Raw genomic sequence first — 16,911 nt, 5'->3', positions numbered from 1 at the left:
TCTCGTGCCACTAACAAACAATTCCTTCTTTCACTCCAACACCCATTTATGCCACAAGCGGAATCCTTGCAAGTATGGTAGAAATCTGTAGCCAACAGCAACACTGGAGGAGGGAGTGGTAGTTAGGATCCCTAGTCAGTACCTACACTGCTGGGTGAGATCTTTTGGACTGCGAAGTTGGTTCAAACCAGCATCTGGGACATCAGTTCAAACCCGATTTTAGGGTCACTGTAGAACCGCCCCAAATAAGGTCTCCAGTTGGCACCAATTCATATGCCTAAAATTTGGCAAACTGGAGTAAGAATATGGAGAGAGAGGGAATTATGTACAAGAAATACACATTTTCGCAACAAAAGGAACTATTTATTTGGAATATGCATTAGTAGTACAAATCAGGAGACTGTTAAACCTACACCTTGTTAGTATTTTTATAGAACAGAAAAGTTGCAGTGGGAATCACAAAAGACACTCTTTGTTTTTAAGAGAGCAGAAAAGAATGATGTAAGTGAAAAAAGGGACTTCTTAGGGCAAATATTAGAAAGCGATTGAAAACAAAAGAGAAAGCAATTCATAACAAAGCAGGTTGTTTGTACAAGAAACAAAAGGGTTTGCAATTAAGAACAAACAATATATTTTAATACAATTCCATTAACAATACTAATAACATTTTAAAGAAGCTTTACACAAAGTTGCATGGGAAAAACAAGGAGTTGGTGGAAAGAATGATGTGAGAGCTTCACAATAGTTGCAAATAAAAAGAATAGTGTCAATTTTGAAGTGTTGGATTGTGCATCAGCAGACTGTTTCCATACATGAGTCTATTGCTGGAAAGTCCGGCATGAGTAGTGATACTTCCCATCTCCAGGGGAAGTCATATTTGATTCTACCTGAACCATACTTTTGATACCATAATCCTAGTACCCAAAGGGATGGTGATAATCAGTCAGAGGGATACCACTTTGTACAAATGAGGTTTAACATTGTTTAGACATGATTTTTCTCCTTATGCTATGAATCACACAGGACCAAACTGAAATTTCTGCCTGGTAAGACATACTCCTGCCATGTGCAGTGATACTGCCTTTTATTAAATCTGCAGATAAGTTATTCACAGGCTAGCATATAATTTTGTTTCATACAACTGAAAAATGACTATTCAACTTTTCTTTTTCTGAATGCTGTTTAGTATTTTTGTGGGATAAGCACACCCAGGATGATGGTAATCCCTGGATTTCCTATTACCAATATGAATATATATGCCTATATGGATATGCTTGCTTTTAATTACAAATTACAATTTATTAAATTGCTACATTATTAACAATGTGGAAAACAGAGGCCTGCTGAATGTATCTCACTGTAAGTGGGGATAGGTTAGCTCCTTTTTCTCCAAACTATTCTGACATTTGGTCTTCAGATCAGAGCAGACTTGCCACTTCTAAATTGTAATTTTTTAAATAATTACTTGAAATTATCTATTATTTATTATTGGACATTTGTATATGTATTAGCAGATTTTTTTTGTTCAAACTACTTTTTTAGGCATTGGGGGGACTTTATACCTGCTCATAATGTAATCATGGCAGAACTGATTGGAAATGTTCCTAGAGACTTTTCCCCCTAAAGATCAATGATGGGCTGAGAGCAGTGCATTTCAAAACCAAAGTTTGGAAACATTTTGGAGTACAACTCCAAAAATCCTCAAGAGAATGTGTCTCCAAATAGTAACTTTTCCTGGTAAACTTCTTGCTCCCTGGATCACAGCTTGGAAAGATTACTGTTTGGAGCAGTGGTCCCTGAAGGATTCTTGGAGTTGTAGGTCAAAATAGTAACTTTTATAAAATCTTCTTTGGGGTATATACCGTATATACTCATGTATAAGTCAAGGGTAAGTTTTGGGACCAAAATTATGGATTTTGATATGAGCCATGGGGTAAGTTGGGGGTAAAACTTAGAAGCATGTAACAAAATGTTATAAATGTTCACAGGCTTTAAATGTAATATTTATTAGCTTTAACAATAGCTTTGTGAAGATAAGCACTGACACCCTGTAGTCTTCAACAGCCTTTTGCAATACAGTACCTGGACTGTAAAACCCTTGCAGCAGAGAAGTGATCTGTGTTTGCCAAGGAAGGGTCTGACAGTAAAAGACCAAAGGGAGCATTGGTTCTTTTGAGGTGGGGGTGAACAAAGGCAAAGTTGTTTCTTTCAGGACCTCACTAGGGACTAAGATCTGGGACTTTCACAGTGTAGTCCATGTTAGGGAACCCTGGAAAAGGGAGCAATGGCCCCTGCTACCCCTCAACCCAAATCGAGTCTGGGGAGGAAGAAGGGAGAGAGAATAAAGGCAGAGTTGTTTCTTCCAAGCGCTCTCATCACAGACTACGATCTGTGTTAAGGAAGCCTGAAAGAGGAGGAAGTTATGCCAACAGAGCTTGGAGAGGAGGAGAAAAAGAAGAAAGGAAGGTTATTGGATGGGAGGACGGGGGCTCAAATGCAGAGTAGCTTCTTCCACGATCTGCCCATTGGGGAAACCGGAACAGAGTCTCCACTGCTGTCATTATTTTGAACAGTCATTTGAACAGACTCATATATAAGTCAACCCAGAGTTTTGGGATCCATTTTAACCATTTTTAAAAAATGTACACACAAGTATATATATAGAATTTACCAAAAACATTGTCAGCTGCATTGGCTCACCATCCTTTTAAAAAAATCTTTCTTTCACGGATTGGCATGATTGCGCAGTTTAGATCCAGAAGGAAGCCACTTCTCCCTGTCATGCCTCATTGGAAAGGTGCTACATCATGATTTGACATAATGCCAAGATATGGGTGTGTGTGTGTGTGGATATGAAAGCCCCCTTGTCATCACTACAGGCCCATTGCTAAAGCAGGAAGGTAGGTATGTGACTTCAATAGAATTCCTTCTGCCTCCCTGTTGCATTTGATGGTGTCATGGTATCACATAGTCAATCAGCTCTGGCTATACTATGCAGTCAGTTAGGGAAAATAAAACCAAATACTTTGCTCTCAGTCCTACTGAGGATGTTTTGTTTTGCTGCACCGGTGACAATTTAAATATTGTGTATTGTAACAGGAACTGTTGGCTTGGCTAACTTAGCAATGGAATCCCCTCTGGTGACATTTTACACTGAAGAGTGAGGTACTGCACTTTTCAAGAAGCACAAACATAAGGAATTGGTGGAAAGAGCTGTACTTTTCTAGTTCAGCTGTACTTTTTAATCTTACCTGCTATTGCAATCACAATAGCTATTGCCACCTATGGGCGAGAGTTTATATCATATCAAATGTATTAACAATGTATTGTTCTATGAACTATTTTTTCAAACTTCTCTTAGCACTGGACAGTTGCCCTGAGCAACAGAGGTCTGTTTCGCTGCTTAATAAGGTGCAATGGGATGACATTTCCAGCCCTGGGACCTGTGATTTCTGATAGGATGCAGTGTTGTGGCAGGAGTCTTGTATCTGTTTGTCACACCAGGGATCACTTGTAGGAGAGGTCTGGAAACATCCTGCTGTGCCCAGATCACCAGCAGAACAAACCGCCAATTGTTTGGTGCAGTTGCTGGCAAGGCAAATTTGGGAGGCATTTGTGATCATGGCAAAAGTGCTGTGATTATAAACATGAATATTGAGTGCTCACAAATGCATGAGTCCAGGTGACACCCCTATGCAACAGAATGCCAGCTAAAGTTCCATAGAATATTCATTTCTTCACCAATGATTCCTAAAGAGCATTGGTGGCATTTAAGATACTCAAAAGAAACTTCCAAGTTATGCTGTTGGGTCACACTCTATTTGACTCGATAAGACTCTATTTGCAGTGGCTCTCTTTGACAAGCTTCCCATGAATTATTTCTAACAGGTTTCTTCAAGTTATTATTAATTAAAACAGAATGTCAAATCTGCAGTTTAATCTTATAAAATCTGGGAAAATATAGCACCAATGTTTTCTTGAGAGTGTACAGTTTGAAAGAGGATATAAATAGATGCCATTTTAAAATATGACCTCATTTTATAAACATTTCATCACTGTGGTGATGTGGGCTGGAATCAGTGTTTTGATGGCACTAAGGAAATTGAATTGATCAAATTAAGGAATGTTTGGTTACCTAGCAATTGCTGCCATGCTTGCCTACTGCTCCCACCCTCAAAGGTAAGTATGAACAGGGTAGATGTGTGATGCTGTTGGCAGCCCAGCTATTTTGGTTGATGCCTAAAAATATGTGCTGAAGGTCATGTGTGCTCCAAAACCTTTGATCCAGAGTGTCCTGCCCCTAATTCCAAGTTACGCAGAGGTGAAAGAAAGGCACATTTAGAACAATGATAACCTGCATTATTATTTAATATACTCAAGAGCTGATTTGCTAATTATTTACATATTGGGGCTCAATTCGAACCATATTGGCTCAACCCAAGAAGATGGAACATGACTCTAAATCTACGGAATGTTAATAGAGTTAGCAGGTAAAAATAGAAAAGTATTTGCACTTTCACCCAACTTGAATAGGTTTCAGAGCAGGAAGACAAAAGAGTAGCATTGAATAGGAATAGCTGAGAAGTCTGATCACAGACTTCCCCCACTCTATAACAACAGCGATACGTCCTCACATCACAACTTTCATCACAGCAGTGACTTGCTGCTATGCTCCAAATTGACAATAGTAAACTTTTATTACAGCTGGCCAGAACTTTGTCCTTTCCTGGAAATGGGAAGATCTCGCTGCAAAAGTTGTCCCTACCACCTTGCTATAAAGCCACTATGGTGGAATGTTTTGAGTGTTTGGAAAGCAAGGTTCAAATCCATATTCAAACATGGAAACCTTGTGGGAGACCTTGGACAAGTCACACTCTCAGCCTCAGATGAAGTCAATGGCAATCCCTTTTAACCCAATTTTGACAAGAAAACCTTATTCGCCTTTAGGTCTTAGAATCATAGAGTTGGAAGAGGCCACAAGGGCCATCTAGTCCAAACTCCCCTGCCATGCAACAAAATACAGTCAAAGTACTCCCAAGAAATGCCCATCCAGATTCTGATTAAAACTGGTAAAGTATTCAGAGAATGAGTTTCTCTCAGACTCCAAGGCAGAGATTTCCACTGTTGAACATCTCTAACAGTCGGGAAGTTCTTCCAGTGTTTTGGTGGAATTTCCCTGCAATTTGAACCCTTTGCTCCAAGTCCTAGTCTTCAGAGAAGCACAAAACAAGTCTGTCCTCTCCTCAATGTGACATCCTTCAAAATATTTAAATATCTCTATCATGCCCTTTCTCAGTCTTTTCAAATGAGTTGAAAACATACAATGGGACAGAAGGTTATATTCTTGCTTCTCAAGAGAAGGTTATTTTCAACCAGGATTTCAATGTTGAAATACTGAATTTCATCTTTCTTTTGGAGGATTGTTTTATGATACGGTCTTCAAAAAGCTTACTTTGGCGTTACCCAAGTTTTTTCAGGAATGAATTTCAGGCACATGTCCAATATTTTGCTAAGGTCCCACATTTCAAATTGAATGTTTATTTCTGTGGTTCTTGTTTTCAGTATTCAACTAAAGCAATTTTCTACTAGGTTATGATTCATTAGAATGGCCAGATACCTAAAGGCATTGCATCTTTGTTATGTGGACTTATATTTGTGGGAATTATAATTGTGCAGTTGTGCACTGCCCATATCCAGTAGAGAGCTGTTGTTACATTACTCCATAGCACAGCAAGCAAAGTGCCTGAGGCACATTGGTGTCTGAGGCACAGTGGGACCAATGTGGATTTCATCAGTCCCAATTAACATCAGGTACCAATGAACATCAGATATTCTTGTCCCATTATACATCTTCAGAATTCAGTAACTATGTTTCTTAGCACCTCTATATTGTAACTAAATACACATAAATTTACATTATGTAAAAGGTCATATAAGATTCTCGTAAATGTTGGTTTTATCAAATCATCATAGGGTAATTCTCAGAAAATTAAAAAGTCTTTTTGTTAATGAAGGTTTTCACATCATTTATAAAAAAAGAAAGAAAGATAGGGAATAAAGGCTACAATTTCAGCCCCAAACCCCAAATCAAACAAAACCTAAAACAAACCCCCCAGTCCTTCCCAGGCCCATGTTTCCTGTGTAAGCTGCTTTCAAATAAATAGGAATTGCACAGGCGAGTCTCTTCCACAGGTCCTGTCCCACTTCAGATGAGGCATATTGGGGCCGAAAAGAAAAGTCCCCTTGAAAGAACACAGAGCGTGAAAGATATGTAACTTCTGGCTTTCAAAACTAGTAAACATAAGGTTTTCAGTATACCTTTTATGTTCACTAATCCAACTTTTTAAAAAAGCTTTACAAAATGAATTACTGTCACCTTTTAAAAAACATTATATAACAGGAAATGAATGTGCACAACTGTACAATTTTCTACTATTCTTTAACTAATTCACAAATGCATGGAAAAATGGAAACAAAGGGTGGATGAAGGTAGTTTGTGTTAAATCTATGTATGTATGATGTGTTTTTTGTCACAAAAAAGGGCAGGATGGAGACAGTCTGTCCTTTGATGCGTGCTATGAAAGTAACTTTTTAATTTTTTTCTTATAAACACTATTAAATTCAGGCTGCTTTTTTGGTTTTTTTCCCCTTTATCTGAATATACAAGAACATTCATTATCAAATGTTCATTATCATCAATACTACAAAGAACAAGACACAAATTTCAAGAAACAATGGAAAATGTTAATAAAGCTGAAATAATTGAATTTTTAATTTTTTTAATTTTTAAAGTTTTTTTATGTTTCTGCAGTTTTATTTTTTTTTTTGTTTTTGGTATCGAAGTCAGGTTTTTTTCTGGGCAGAAAATAAAGAAGCATAAGTGAATGAGAAAAGGCAATTCACAGGTAACCAAAATAACTAATATTAATAATAATTAATATTATAATAAAAATAGTAAATCTGGATAATCTGCAAAGAACCACTAGTGTATGTACCATTAAGGAGTTAGTACCATACCATGACAGAACAAAAGGAAAACGTACTTTGTTACAGTCAGATAAATGCATCTCCATCTGTCTTAAAAATTGTGGTCTGCCATGCAATCTGCACAATTCAGACAATTGTTTGAAATGAAAATGAGTACCTCATCATCTACCCACAGATTTAAATGGGACTTTGAATGAGGTTTGCTTTTCAATAGGTCATGCCTCCTGTTCACACATTACAGTTGAAGATAAAATGACTTAAGTAAGAGAAATATTGGGCATAATGTGCCCAATTAATATAATTAATTGCAACTTGCCTTTAATTACATTAAGAAATGAAGCATTTGTTTTTTAAGCATTCATGTGTTTCTGGACATCAGTTGTAATCAAGTTAGATATTTTTTTACCAACAAAATAATAGACTTTATTCTTTGAGACTACGTAGCATTCAACCACTACCTGATATGATTAATTCTCTTGGCCCATTTCAAATTAATATTTAGCTTTGTTAAGCTAGATATGTCTCTACTTCAATATCCACCTAACAAGTAACAGAGGAATTTAATGCTGGAGACAGATTTGAACAACTGTTGGGATCCTATCCTATGTTTTAAGACATGACCAAGGTATATTACAGAAGTGTGGGTCAACTCCCAAACAGCTCAAATGCCAGCAGGGCATCTTTTCTCTATGCATAGAAATGTTTTTTTAATTATTCCTGTATTATAGAGGCTGTGGTCACTTTTGCTGGCATAACTGTGTTGGGCTATTAGACTTTATTTTCATATGCTGCCCTTATATCGTATTACTGTATCTTTTTACCCTAGCATCTCTAGATAACAACCCCTTCCTCTGATCAATGCAGACATTACGACTTCAACAACAAGTTCTTTCTACCACTCCTGCTGCTTTAATTAGCATTTAAGCCTGGTGAATAATATTGTGGAAGTTCAAAGCTTACTGGATATTTTTGGCATTTCGGTTGGTCCTATAAAAGATTTGCCATAGCTTCAAAATTTCTTTTCCATTTTGGAATATCTGGAATTAATTTTCAGGCAAAGTGCAAAGTGTTGGTTGTTACCTTTAAAGCCCTACATGGTTTGGAATCAGGTTATTTACAGGATCTCCTTCTCACGTGTAATCTGTTGTCCCAGAATAGTTACTGCAGTCAGCAAGGACTAGGCTGATGATGGCCACCAGAAAGGCTTTTTCTTCAGCTTTCCCTAGACTGTGCAATGTCCTGCCAGAAGAGATTTGATCACTGAATATGCTGACTTAATTTTAAGAAGTATTAAAGACTCCTCTGGCAGGCCTATCCAGATTATTTTAAAATTATGCCTGTTAACGTCTACATTTTAAAGGATGGGATTATTTTAATATGTGTGGGTGTATTTTAAATACATAATGTATTGTATTTTAATTTGTGTTGTTCCCCACTTCAATTGATGAGAAGTGGGAAAGAAAAATTGTAGTAGTAGTAGTAATATGATTTAATGTGGATATGTAATAACATTAGATCTGAATAGTTCATTCTGGTATAAATACCTCCAAAATATTATGTACTCATAATGACCACTTAACTAGACTGAAACTTCACATTTGTATTTGAAACTTCACACTTCACCCTAATTAGGACTGTGAGGAATGGCTTATCAAGTGCTTAGAGGTAAGTAATGTGTGTTGAGTGATTTTTTTTTCTTTGATAATCTACACACTTTCAAAATCACACTCTCACTTTATCTCCTTCATGAAAAAGTTCCATTTCAAAGTATAAATGCTGGGCTACTGAATGTAGTTCTGCCTGCTACTTGTGTAGATTGCCGTCAGTAACACAGAGACCAACTTCATTCCTCTAAAGGTATCAAGGCATATCTGAGGCCCTTTCCACACAGCTGTATAAAATCCATATTGAACCGGATTATATGGCACTGTGGACTCAAATAACCCAGTTCAAAGCAGATATTGTGGATTATCTGTCTTGATATTCTGGGTTATATGGCTGTGTGGAAGGGCCCAGTGATACATTTCACAACTTTCTTATGGCCAAAGATAGGTTGGTCTAAGACACTTGAATGTCTGATAAGGGACATTTCTATTGATTTCTTTCAGTTTGCTAACTGGGGCAAAATCAACTATGATGTTTCATGAGAAAACCTCACTGAAATGAGATTTACCTCCCTTTTACCACCTGGGGCAAAGTCCTGATCTTGTTTTGTGGATAGATTACTTTCTAGCAAATAAATGTACAGTTTGTGCCTATTATGTGAACATATTTTTCAATATACATTTCCAACAGTAGCGGAACTGTCTTTTTAGTTTCTGTAATTGCAGTATGTGAGCCAAAATCAATCCTCCACACCTGTACTCAATGCAGGTCAAGCTGTACTTTTGTTTCTCAAGACCAAGACAACAATCATAATTTTACAAAGGATCTAAAAACAAATGTGTGAAGCCACACAAGCCCAATCAATATAATTATGTATGCACTACAGCAGGTTAGCATTATTCATTTCTTAGGAGCAGTACTCTGATTTTCTGCTCCCTATTGTTAAAATGGATATTAATAAACTAAATATGCAAACATTGTGGTTATTGTGTCATTTCTTCAACTTCAATGTGCGGGTACAGAACAGGATAACTTGTCTAAAATATAGTATTCTGAGCAACTCTGCTTTTATTTTAAAAATTCTTAACCCTTATGAAAATATGTGGGCAATGCCTAAATAACACAGAGATTGACACTGTGCATGACGTGAATATAGTTTCCATTCTGCTGATATAACTTATGTTTTATACAAAAATCAAAACCTTTAGAACATGAATACTGCAACCAGAATAAATTATGGAAAAGTAGCTTAGTATCCTAACTTACTACATTTACAATGTTTTATTCTAAGTACCAAATGCCAATTTCTTTTGTATAAAAGAATGCTCCACAGCCCTATTTACTGTTTTATGAGGGAGAGTAAAAAAGCAGCAGCGGGAAATGGCAGGCAGCATGGCTGCGGTATGATACAAGGCACAACAGGATGATTAGCATTTGTTTAATCTTTTTTAGGAGCAGTGGCATGTTGCAGATATACCTTGAAGAGCCAGGACTGCATTTATCCAACCTGTAACAGTGTATTTCTGGAAGGCAACTCACCAGAGAAAAAGACAATTGTCCTTATATGCAGAAGGAATGGTGCTCAAAGAGGATGAAGGGCTTAGCTGGTTCCTGCAAAGAGGTAGTGAGAACATCATTGAAACAGACGGAGGTGTGAGCTTGGTAAACTGCAGGTTGTTAAAGATGGATTCCGCACAAGAAAAAAAATTGTCATGAAAATATAGAAATATTTTTAGAAGCTATTTTTTTTCTTCAGACTGAAAAATATTCTGCTATGAGAGGATAAGCAGAGGATAAGCAGTGATGGTGGTGAAAGGAGAAGTGGCTTCTACCCAGAAAATAAAGGGAAGAGAGTATAAAGAAGTGTCCAGATTGGATGAAAAAGCATCCCAAAAGAGAGAAGAGAAATAGACTCCTGCTGTTGTATTTGCCTGTCAGTTCTGGATCCAGCCTGACAGTTTCAACAGGAGAGAAAAACCCTCTCCTTTTGGTCCCCATGTCTGCCTGGAGCAGAATGGGAAACAGCCAGGGATGCTCAGTTGCTGGGAGATCAGTTGGAGGTATCAGAGTGAACGCTGCCAGGGCCTTCTGTAGGGGAGGTCACTGACGAAGGAGTTGTAGCATCTTGCCAACCTCCATTAGCCTAGGAGGGATAAAGAGAAAACTATCAGTCACATTTGCGGTAAAGGGGGTTAACCCCAAAAAGTTCCTCAGGGTTGCACCATCCACTTACTAACACAGGCATGGGAAAACTTTGGACTTCAACTCCCAGAAATCCCAGCAGGTTTACTGAATTTTAGAAATTGTGGGAATTGAAGTCCAAAACACCTGGAGGTCTAAAGTTGCCCATGCCTGTACTAATAGATCATATGAGTTTTAGGCAGATCCAGTGTGAATATCATATTTTAAAAGGAAACAACCTTTTTGTTCTTGTAGCCTATTTCTTCTGATGCAAGAAGTGAAAATGACAATTAACAAAATATCACATTTTCATAGTGATCAATTAATTTTAAAGAGACACTAATGTGCAGTACAAATTACTTGTGACAGCATAAAATGAGGGTGAAACCCCATGGAGTCCATCAAAAAAAGAGTCCAATTTGAACATATGAGAAAGGTATGCATACTACTCAGCCTCTCCCCATTGTAGCTCTCCATATTTGGAAAATGAAACTGAAGAGCAGAGACAAACTACCCTATGCACAGAGTTGCTCCATGCATTGAACCATGAACAATCAGGGCTCCCAATCACATCAAAAGATTTTAGACATAGCAGCCATTAGTAGCACATTCAATCTCAAATGTTCACATTACGTTTAAAACACTTCAACTGAATTCTAGTAGTTCTCAGATCTTAGCTTAAGTAGTGGTTATGATCCTAAGCCTTCAAAACATATTTCTGTGGGTGATTAAAAATTGAGACACATGGCTCACCCATTATACAGAATCATAAAGTTGGAGCAGACATTGTTGGTAATCTAGTTCAAGATCCTTTAAAATGATCCAGACCAAAAGCATCCCTACTATATTGCTTTGTCCTCTACCTGAAGACCTAAAGGAGATATCGACTCAGATATTAAGCTCCACTGTAAAGCTGATCTCCTAATCAAGGATTTTCTCCTAATGTTCTGTCATAATAGACCCAATATTATTGTTACAGTTGTTTGTATTTTATTTAATTATATTCTACCCTTTATGATGGGACTCCAATAATGGGACTCAAGGTGGCTTACAAATCACAGTATTATAAGTACAGATTAAAAGCCATACAGTAGCATCAGTAAATAATCTATTTAGTTAAATCGATTTAAAATCCATAGAAGAATAATATAAGTAAATTAATCAATGAAACCATACAATACAATGTTAAAAACCCATTACAGTTCGTTCCAAAAATCCTGGACAGGCTCATATAGGGAGATAAAGTCTTTCACGTAGCTTGGAGCAAAGATGCATAGGGCTTTAGAAGTCATGCCCAGCACTTTGAATTGTGCCTGCAGCTAATGAAGCTTTTGCAATACAATTTACTTTGCAAATCATCTTATAAAACATGATGTGAAAGAATGTTTTATAAGATTATGTACAGGTGGTAGCTAACACTAGGGGGACTTTCCAAGATGTATAAAAGCAGTTTAACTAAATACTGGAAATGTGAGAAAAATGTTGAGGGATTCTGTCACATGTGGTAGTCTTGTAAAAAGATCCAGAAGTACTGGACTCAAATATACATGATGCAAAAAGATATTGTAAAGATTAAATTTACAATGAAACTAGAACTTCATTTGTTGGAGATGCTGGGTGATCAATTAGAAAAGGAAATATGGAAGATTACCATTATATATAAATAATGCAGCAATAATAACTATGCCTAGACATGGAAAGAATCAGACAAGAAAAATGGCTGATGAAGACATGTGAATTAGCTGAGATGGTCTCAGGACAAGACACTAACATCTGGAGAGAAAATAGAGAAATGGCTTCAATTGGCAAGAGAGCAGGCAAGGCTGCATTTTATGATCCTAACTTGTACACTAAATTTAAAGCAGAGTGAGACTTAGAAGAAAGAAGTATGGAAATTGGCAGAAGGAACATCAACAATTTATAATATGCACAGATACTAGACCTCTAGCAGAAAATAGAAATGGCTTGAAATGATTACCAAAAAAAGTCTACTAAGAAAGCACAAAGATAGGTTTACAACTGAACATTAAGAAAACAAAAAATAATAATAGATTACATAACTTTTGAAAGCAGATAATAAAGACACTGAAATAATCAGAGTGGAGAGTGCAGTCAATAAATCAGACAAAAACTAGTACTTGAAAAGACAGCCATGAAGGAACTAAACAAGATACTTAAGTGTAAATCCTAGAGTTAGGATTGTCCATGCCCTCATATTGTCAATTTCTAGGTCAGGCTGTGAAAGCTGGACAGTGAAGAAAGCTGACAGGAAGAAAATCCACACACCTGAAATAGGGTACTGGAAAAGAGTCCTACAGATACTATGAACTACTACAGTGAAAATGAACAGGTCCACAATCAAACCAAGCCTGAACTCTCCATAGAAGTCAAGATGACAAAACTGAGTCTGCTGTACTTCGGAGATATCATGAGAAAACATGACTCACTAGAAAAGACAGCAATGCTTGGTATGCTAGAAGGGAGAAGGAAATTAGGAAAACCACCTTAGAGATGGATAGACTCAATAAAAAAATCAAAGCTCTGACTCTATGAGGCATGATTAGGGAAGCTCATGGTAGGGTGATCTGGATGTCTCTCATTTATACTGTCATCAAAAGTCAAGTCAACTTGATAGCTGTTATCAACAGCAATCACTGGCATACTTTGAGTTCCTGATCCTAAGACTTCCAGCAGTTCCATATACAGATAGTCCCTGAGTTATAAACATCTGACTTACAAATGACTCATAGTTAAGAATGGGGCAAAACAACAGGAAGTCAGATAAATCTATCCGAAGGAAGGGAAATTCACTCCTGGAAGAGTTATCATCCGGAAAAGGTGTCTCCAATGAAGCCATCTTTTTCAAAATTCAATTATCACAGGTACAGAAAGTGACGTGAAATCTTCTGAACAGGGGTACAGATAGCAAAACAAACACCACCAGGTTTCTGAGGTCCCTCAGTATGGTGTACCAGCCAAAACACTAAAAGAGTACAGTAATATTTGAAAAAGAAAGATGCCATTTCATCCAAATATATCAGCTCATTTGTTACTCTAAAGTGCACCAATGCTCTATTTTATGCTCACAAGTACAAACCATAAGTTGCTGCCCTAGGTGATACCAAACCCTAGTGATGTCATTGGCCATCATACACATAGAAGAAGGTGCACTGTGGATACTGAAACTAGCAATCCATCTCTATTGATGCTGTTTGAATTGTACTGGAAATTGCCCAATTTCATCACTAGGGTTGGTGTCACCCGGTGTGGTAAATACTGTACTTGGATTAGTTCCAGTACCCAGTAAAAGGCATCTGGTTTGGCAGAAAAGAAAGTAATGGGTATCTCCCCATCCCCCTGGACTAATTTGCAAGAGAAAATGCCTGGGATGTTTTCTGCTGGGGACGATGCCAACACTTGAAAGCCTCATGCGAGTAGGGCTCACTGTAGACATTTGAAACCAAGAATTGTTCACAGATCATGGACAGAAAAGATATCTCTATAAAATTACATTACAAATAGCAACCAGAACAACAACATGAGATAATAGGTTTTGGGAAACCAAGGGTAAAGAGAACAACACACCAGCAATACATAAATATTTTAAAGTGTGTATACTGTAGTTTTAGAATGGATTCAAATTGCCGGAAAAATGATTCCACCTAAAAATTAGGCAGAACTTTTAAATTGATTTTTATTCAGAAATAGAGAAAAAACAAATTAAAGGAAACAGAAACAAGATCAAGAAAACAACCACAGGGGTGTTAACCTTTCCCTGTTCTATCCAAAGTATATATATAAACACTTGGCTGGAGTTACACTTAAAAAATGTACAGTACCTGATCTGACTAACATACACATTCAACTTAAGAACAAAACTATAAACCTATCTTGTTTGTAACTTGGGGGCTGCTCCAACTTGAGTTTTCTAAAAGATCATGACATAGTAACCTTTATCAAAATTCATGGCATTTCAATTGGTTTCCTTTTTTCCTATTGTTAAAATTAAAGCAAGGTTAGTTAAACTTTTATTCCTTTCTCTGGGTTCAGAAGGAAGAATTTGTTAGTGAGGTATGTTAGGAAATGTGTTAGAAGTTCCAAGTTTAAGCTATATTTATTTCCCAGCGAACACTATGGTAGTTTAATTCCCCTTTATTAATATCTTTTGCTTCTCTGAAATATTCATTATTCAAAAGCATTATAAAAGCATTGTCCACACTCATTTGGCTGGACATGGTATTAGTCAGCTATCCAACCCATGCTGGTCTATTGGTGTGACTTTTATTATTGCTTGAAATAGAGCCAGTGGTAAACATGTTTCCACGAGAGACAACTGTTAACAGGAAAAACTGATGAGCACAAGGAGCCCTAGGAGATTTTATTCAGTCTGCATTTCTAATAACATATAAATATATAGATAAAGTTGTTCAACAGTGCAATACGCTGCCTTGAAATGTGGTGGAGTCTCCTTCTCGAGGTTTTTAAGGTGAGGCTGGATGGCCACCCGTGGAGAGTGCTTTGACTGTGTGTTCCTGCATAGCAGGGGATTGGACTGGATGGCCCTTGTAGTCTCTTCCAATTATTTGATTCTACAATTCTATAAAATGCAGCTACAGTACAGTCTCACTTTTCCAAAATTCAGTTATCCAACGTTCTGGATTATCCAATGCAGTCTGCGTCTTGCCTGGATCCACAGCTGTTTCTTTAAGCAGCAAGGACTGAACTTTTTACGGATTTAATTTTTTACAATGTTGTTACTGTAAGTTCATTTGATGCAATTCTATCTTTATTTGTAGTCAATTTGTTAGTAGCCAATATTTTTGTAGTCAATTTTTCAATACATTGCGATGTTTTGGTGCTAAATCATAAATACAGTAATTACTATATAACATTACTGTATATTGAACTGCTTTTTCTGTCTATTTATTGTCAAACATGATGTTTTGGTGCTTAATTTGTAAAATCATAACGTAATTTGACATTTAATAGGCTTTTCCTTAATCCCTCTTTATTATCCAACATTTTTGCTTATCCAACGTTCTGCCGGCCCGTTTATGTTGGATAAGTGAGACTCTACTATATTTGTTTCTTGCAATGGCTTTGAAAGCTTTCTGTATAAACTGAAATTTTTAGTTAAAACTACTGAAAAATAGCAATTTTTCTTTTTAAATATTTTTAAATTTTCAAAATTAAGTAAAAGAAAAAGAAAAAAAGGAAGAATAGAGACTCTAAAACAAGGACACCATAATTCTCCCCACACACACTCCTACCAACTAAAATTAACACATAAACTCTATTCCCCTCTTTTAAAAACAGATAAAACAACAAAATAATAAAAATAGAAAATAGAAGAAAACCCCATTAAAAACAGAACCGACTTTCCACATTCTCAAGCAAAGGTGACTGCCAAGCTATTACATATATTTCTTGTTTTATTTAATTCCATTTCAGGTTTTGCTAAATATAAATCAATATACATCAATCAATCAATCGCTCCCTCCTCTACCCACTCTCTTCCCCGTCTTGACGTCTGACCTCACTGCAGGTGACAGCCAAAAGATAGGACACATGTCATGGTCAGAGAACAGCGCAATACAGATAGAAAGGGATGGTAAGTGGTATCTTGTGACTCCGGGTTCTCCAAATATCCATTTCAGAATTGGCTGTCAGTTCAGATGGTCTCAAAGTAAAGGGATACACAAAATTCTAGGCCAGAATTTGAAATGTTCCCAGCTTTGGTTAACACATGTCCTCTTTCTGCACACAACTGCCTGTTTCATAGTTTGAGTTCCTATGGCAGGCCTCACAGGCACTCTGTAAGGACCACACATGGACTGTGGGATATATGTTGCAAAGTATCATTTTTATACGAAGGGGAGAACCATGAGAGGTGTTGAATGCTCCCAGTTCTGCATGTTATTCCTCAATTTCCATCACCTCAGGCCCATTTTTCTATTGGTACTCAGTTCCACTCCTGAAGCCTAAACCGTGTCTGTGATGAGGAACTGCAGGAAGATAATGTACAGGCAGTCCTCGGTTTACAAACCAGATAGGCTCTATAAGTTTTTTTCTTAAGTTGAATTAGTATAAGTCGGAACACGTACCTTTTAAAAGTGTAACTCCAACCAATTTTTTTTA

At 37.0% G+C, this 16,911-nt stretch overlaps 1 protein-coding gene across 8 annotated transcripts in view; it reads right to left on the bottom strand.

The window, feature by feature from the left end:
• pbx1 (PBX homeobox 1) overlaps nucleotides 1-16,911 on the bottom strand; it is a 266,538-nt gene that overhangs the window by 16,982 nt on the left and 232,645 nt on the right. For 6 of the 8 annotated variants that reach the window (XM_062979442.1, XM_062979450.1, XM_003226720.3 and 3 more), the window contains one exon: nucleotides 342-10,735. The exons of the other annotated variants lie outside the window; for them this stretch is intronic. In XM_062979442.1, the coding sequence (XP_062835512.1) occupies nucleotides 10,643-10,735 (93 nt within the window). In that variant the 3' untranslated portion in view covers nucleotides 342-10,642. Of the gene's footprint in view, nucleotides 1-341; nucleotides 10,736-16,911 lie in introns of those variants that run through there. 8 annotated transcript variants of the gene reach the window in all.

The sequence above is a fragment of the Anolis carolinensis genome, chromosome 4 (assembly GCF_035594765.1).
Source record: "Anolis carolinensis isolate JA03-04 chromosome 4, rAnoCar3.1.pri, whole genome shotgun sequence".
Lineage (NCBI taxonomy): Eukaryota > Metazoa > Chordata > Lepidosauria > Squamata > Dactyloidae > Anolis > Anolis carolinensis.
Note: the sequence above shows the minus strand (reverse complement) of the source record. Positions and strands in the feature narration are given on the sequence as shown.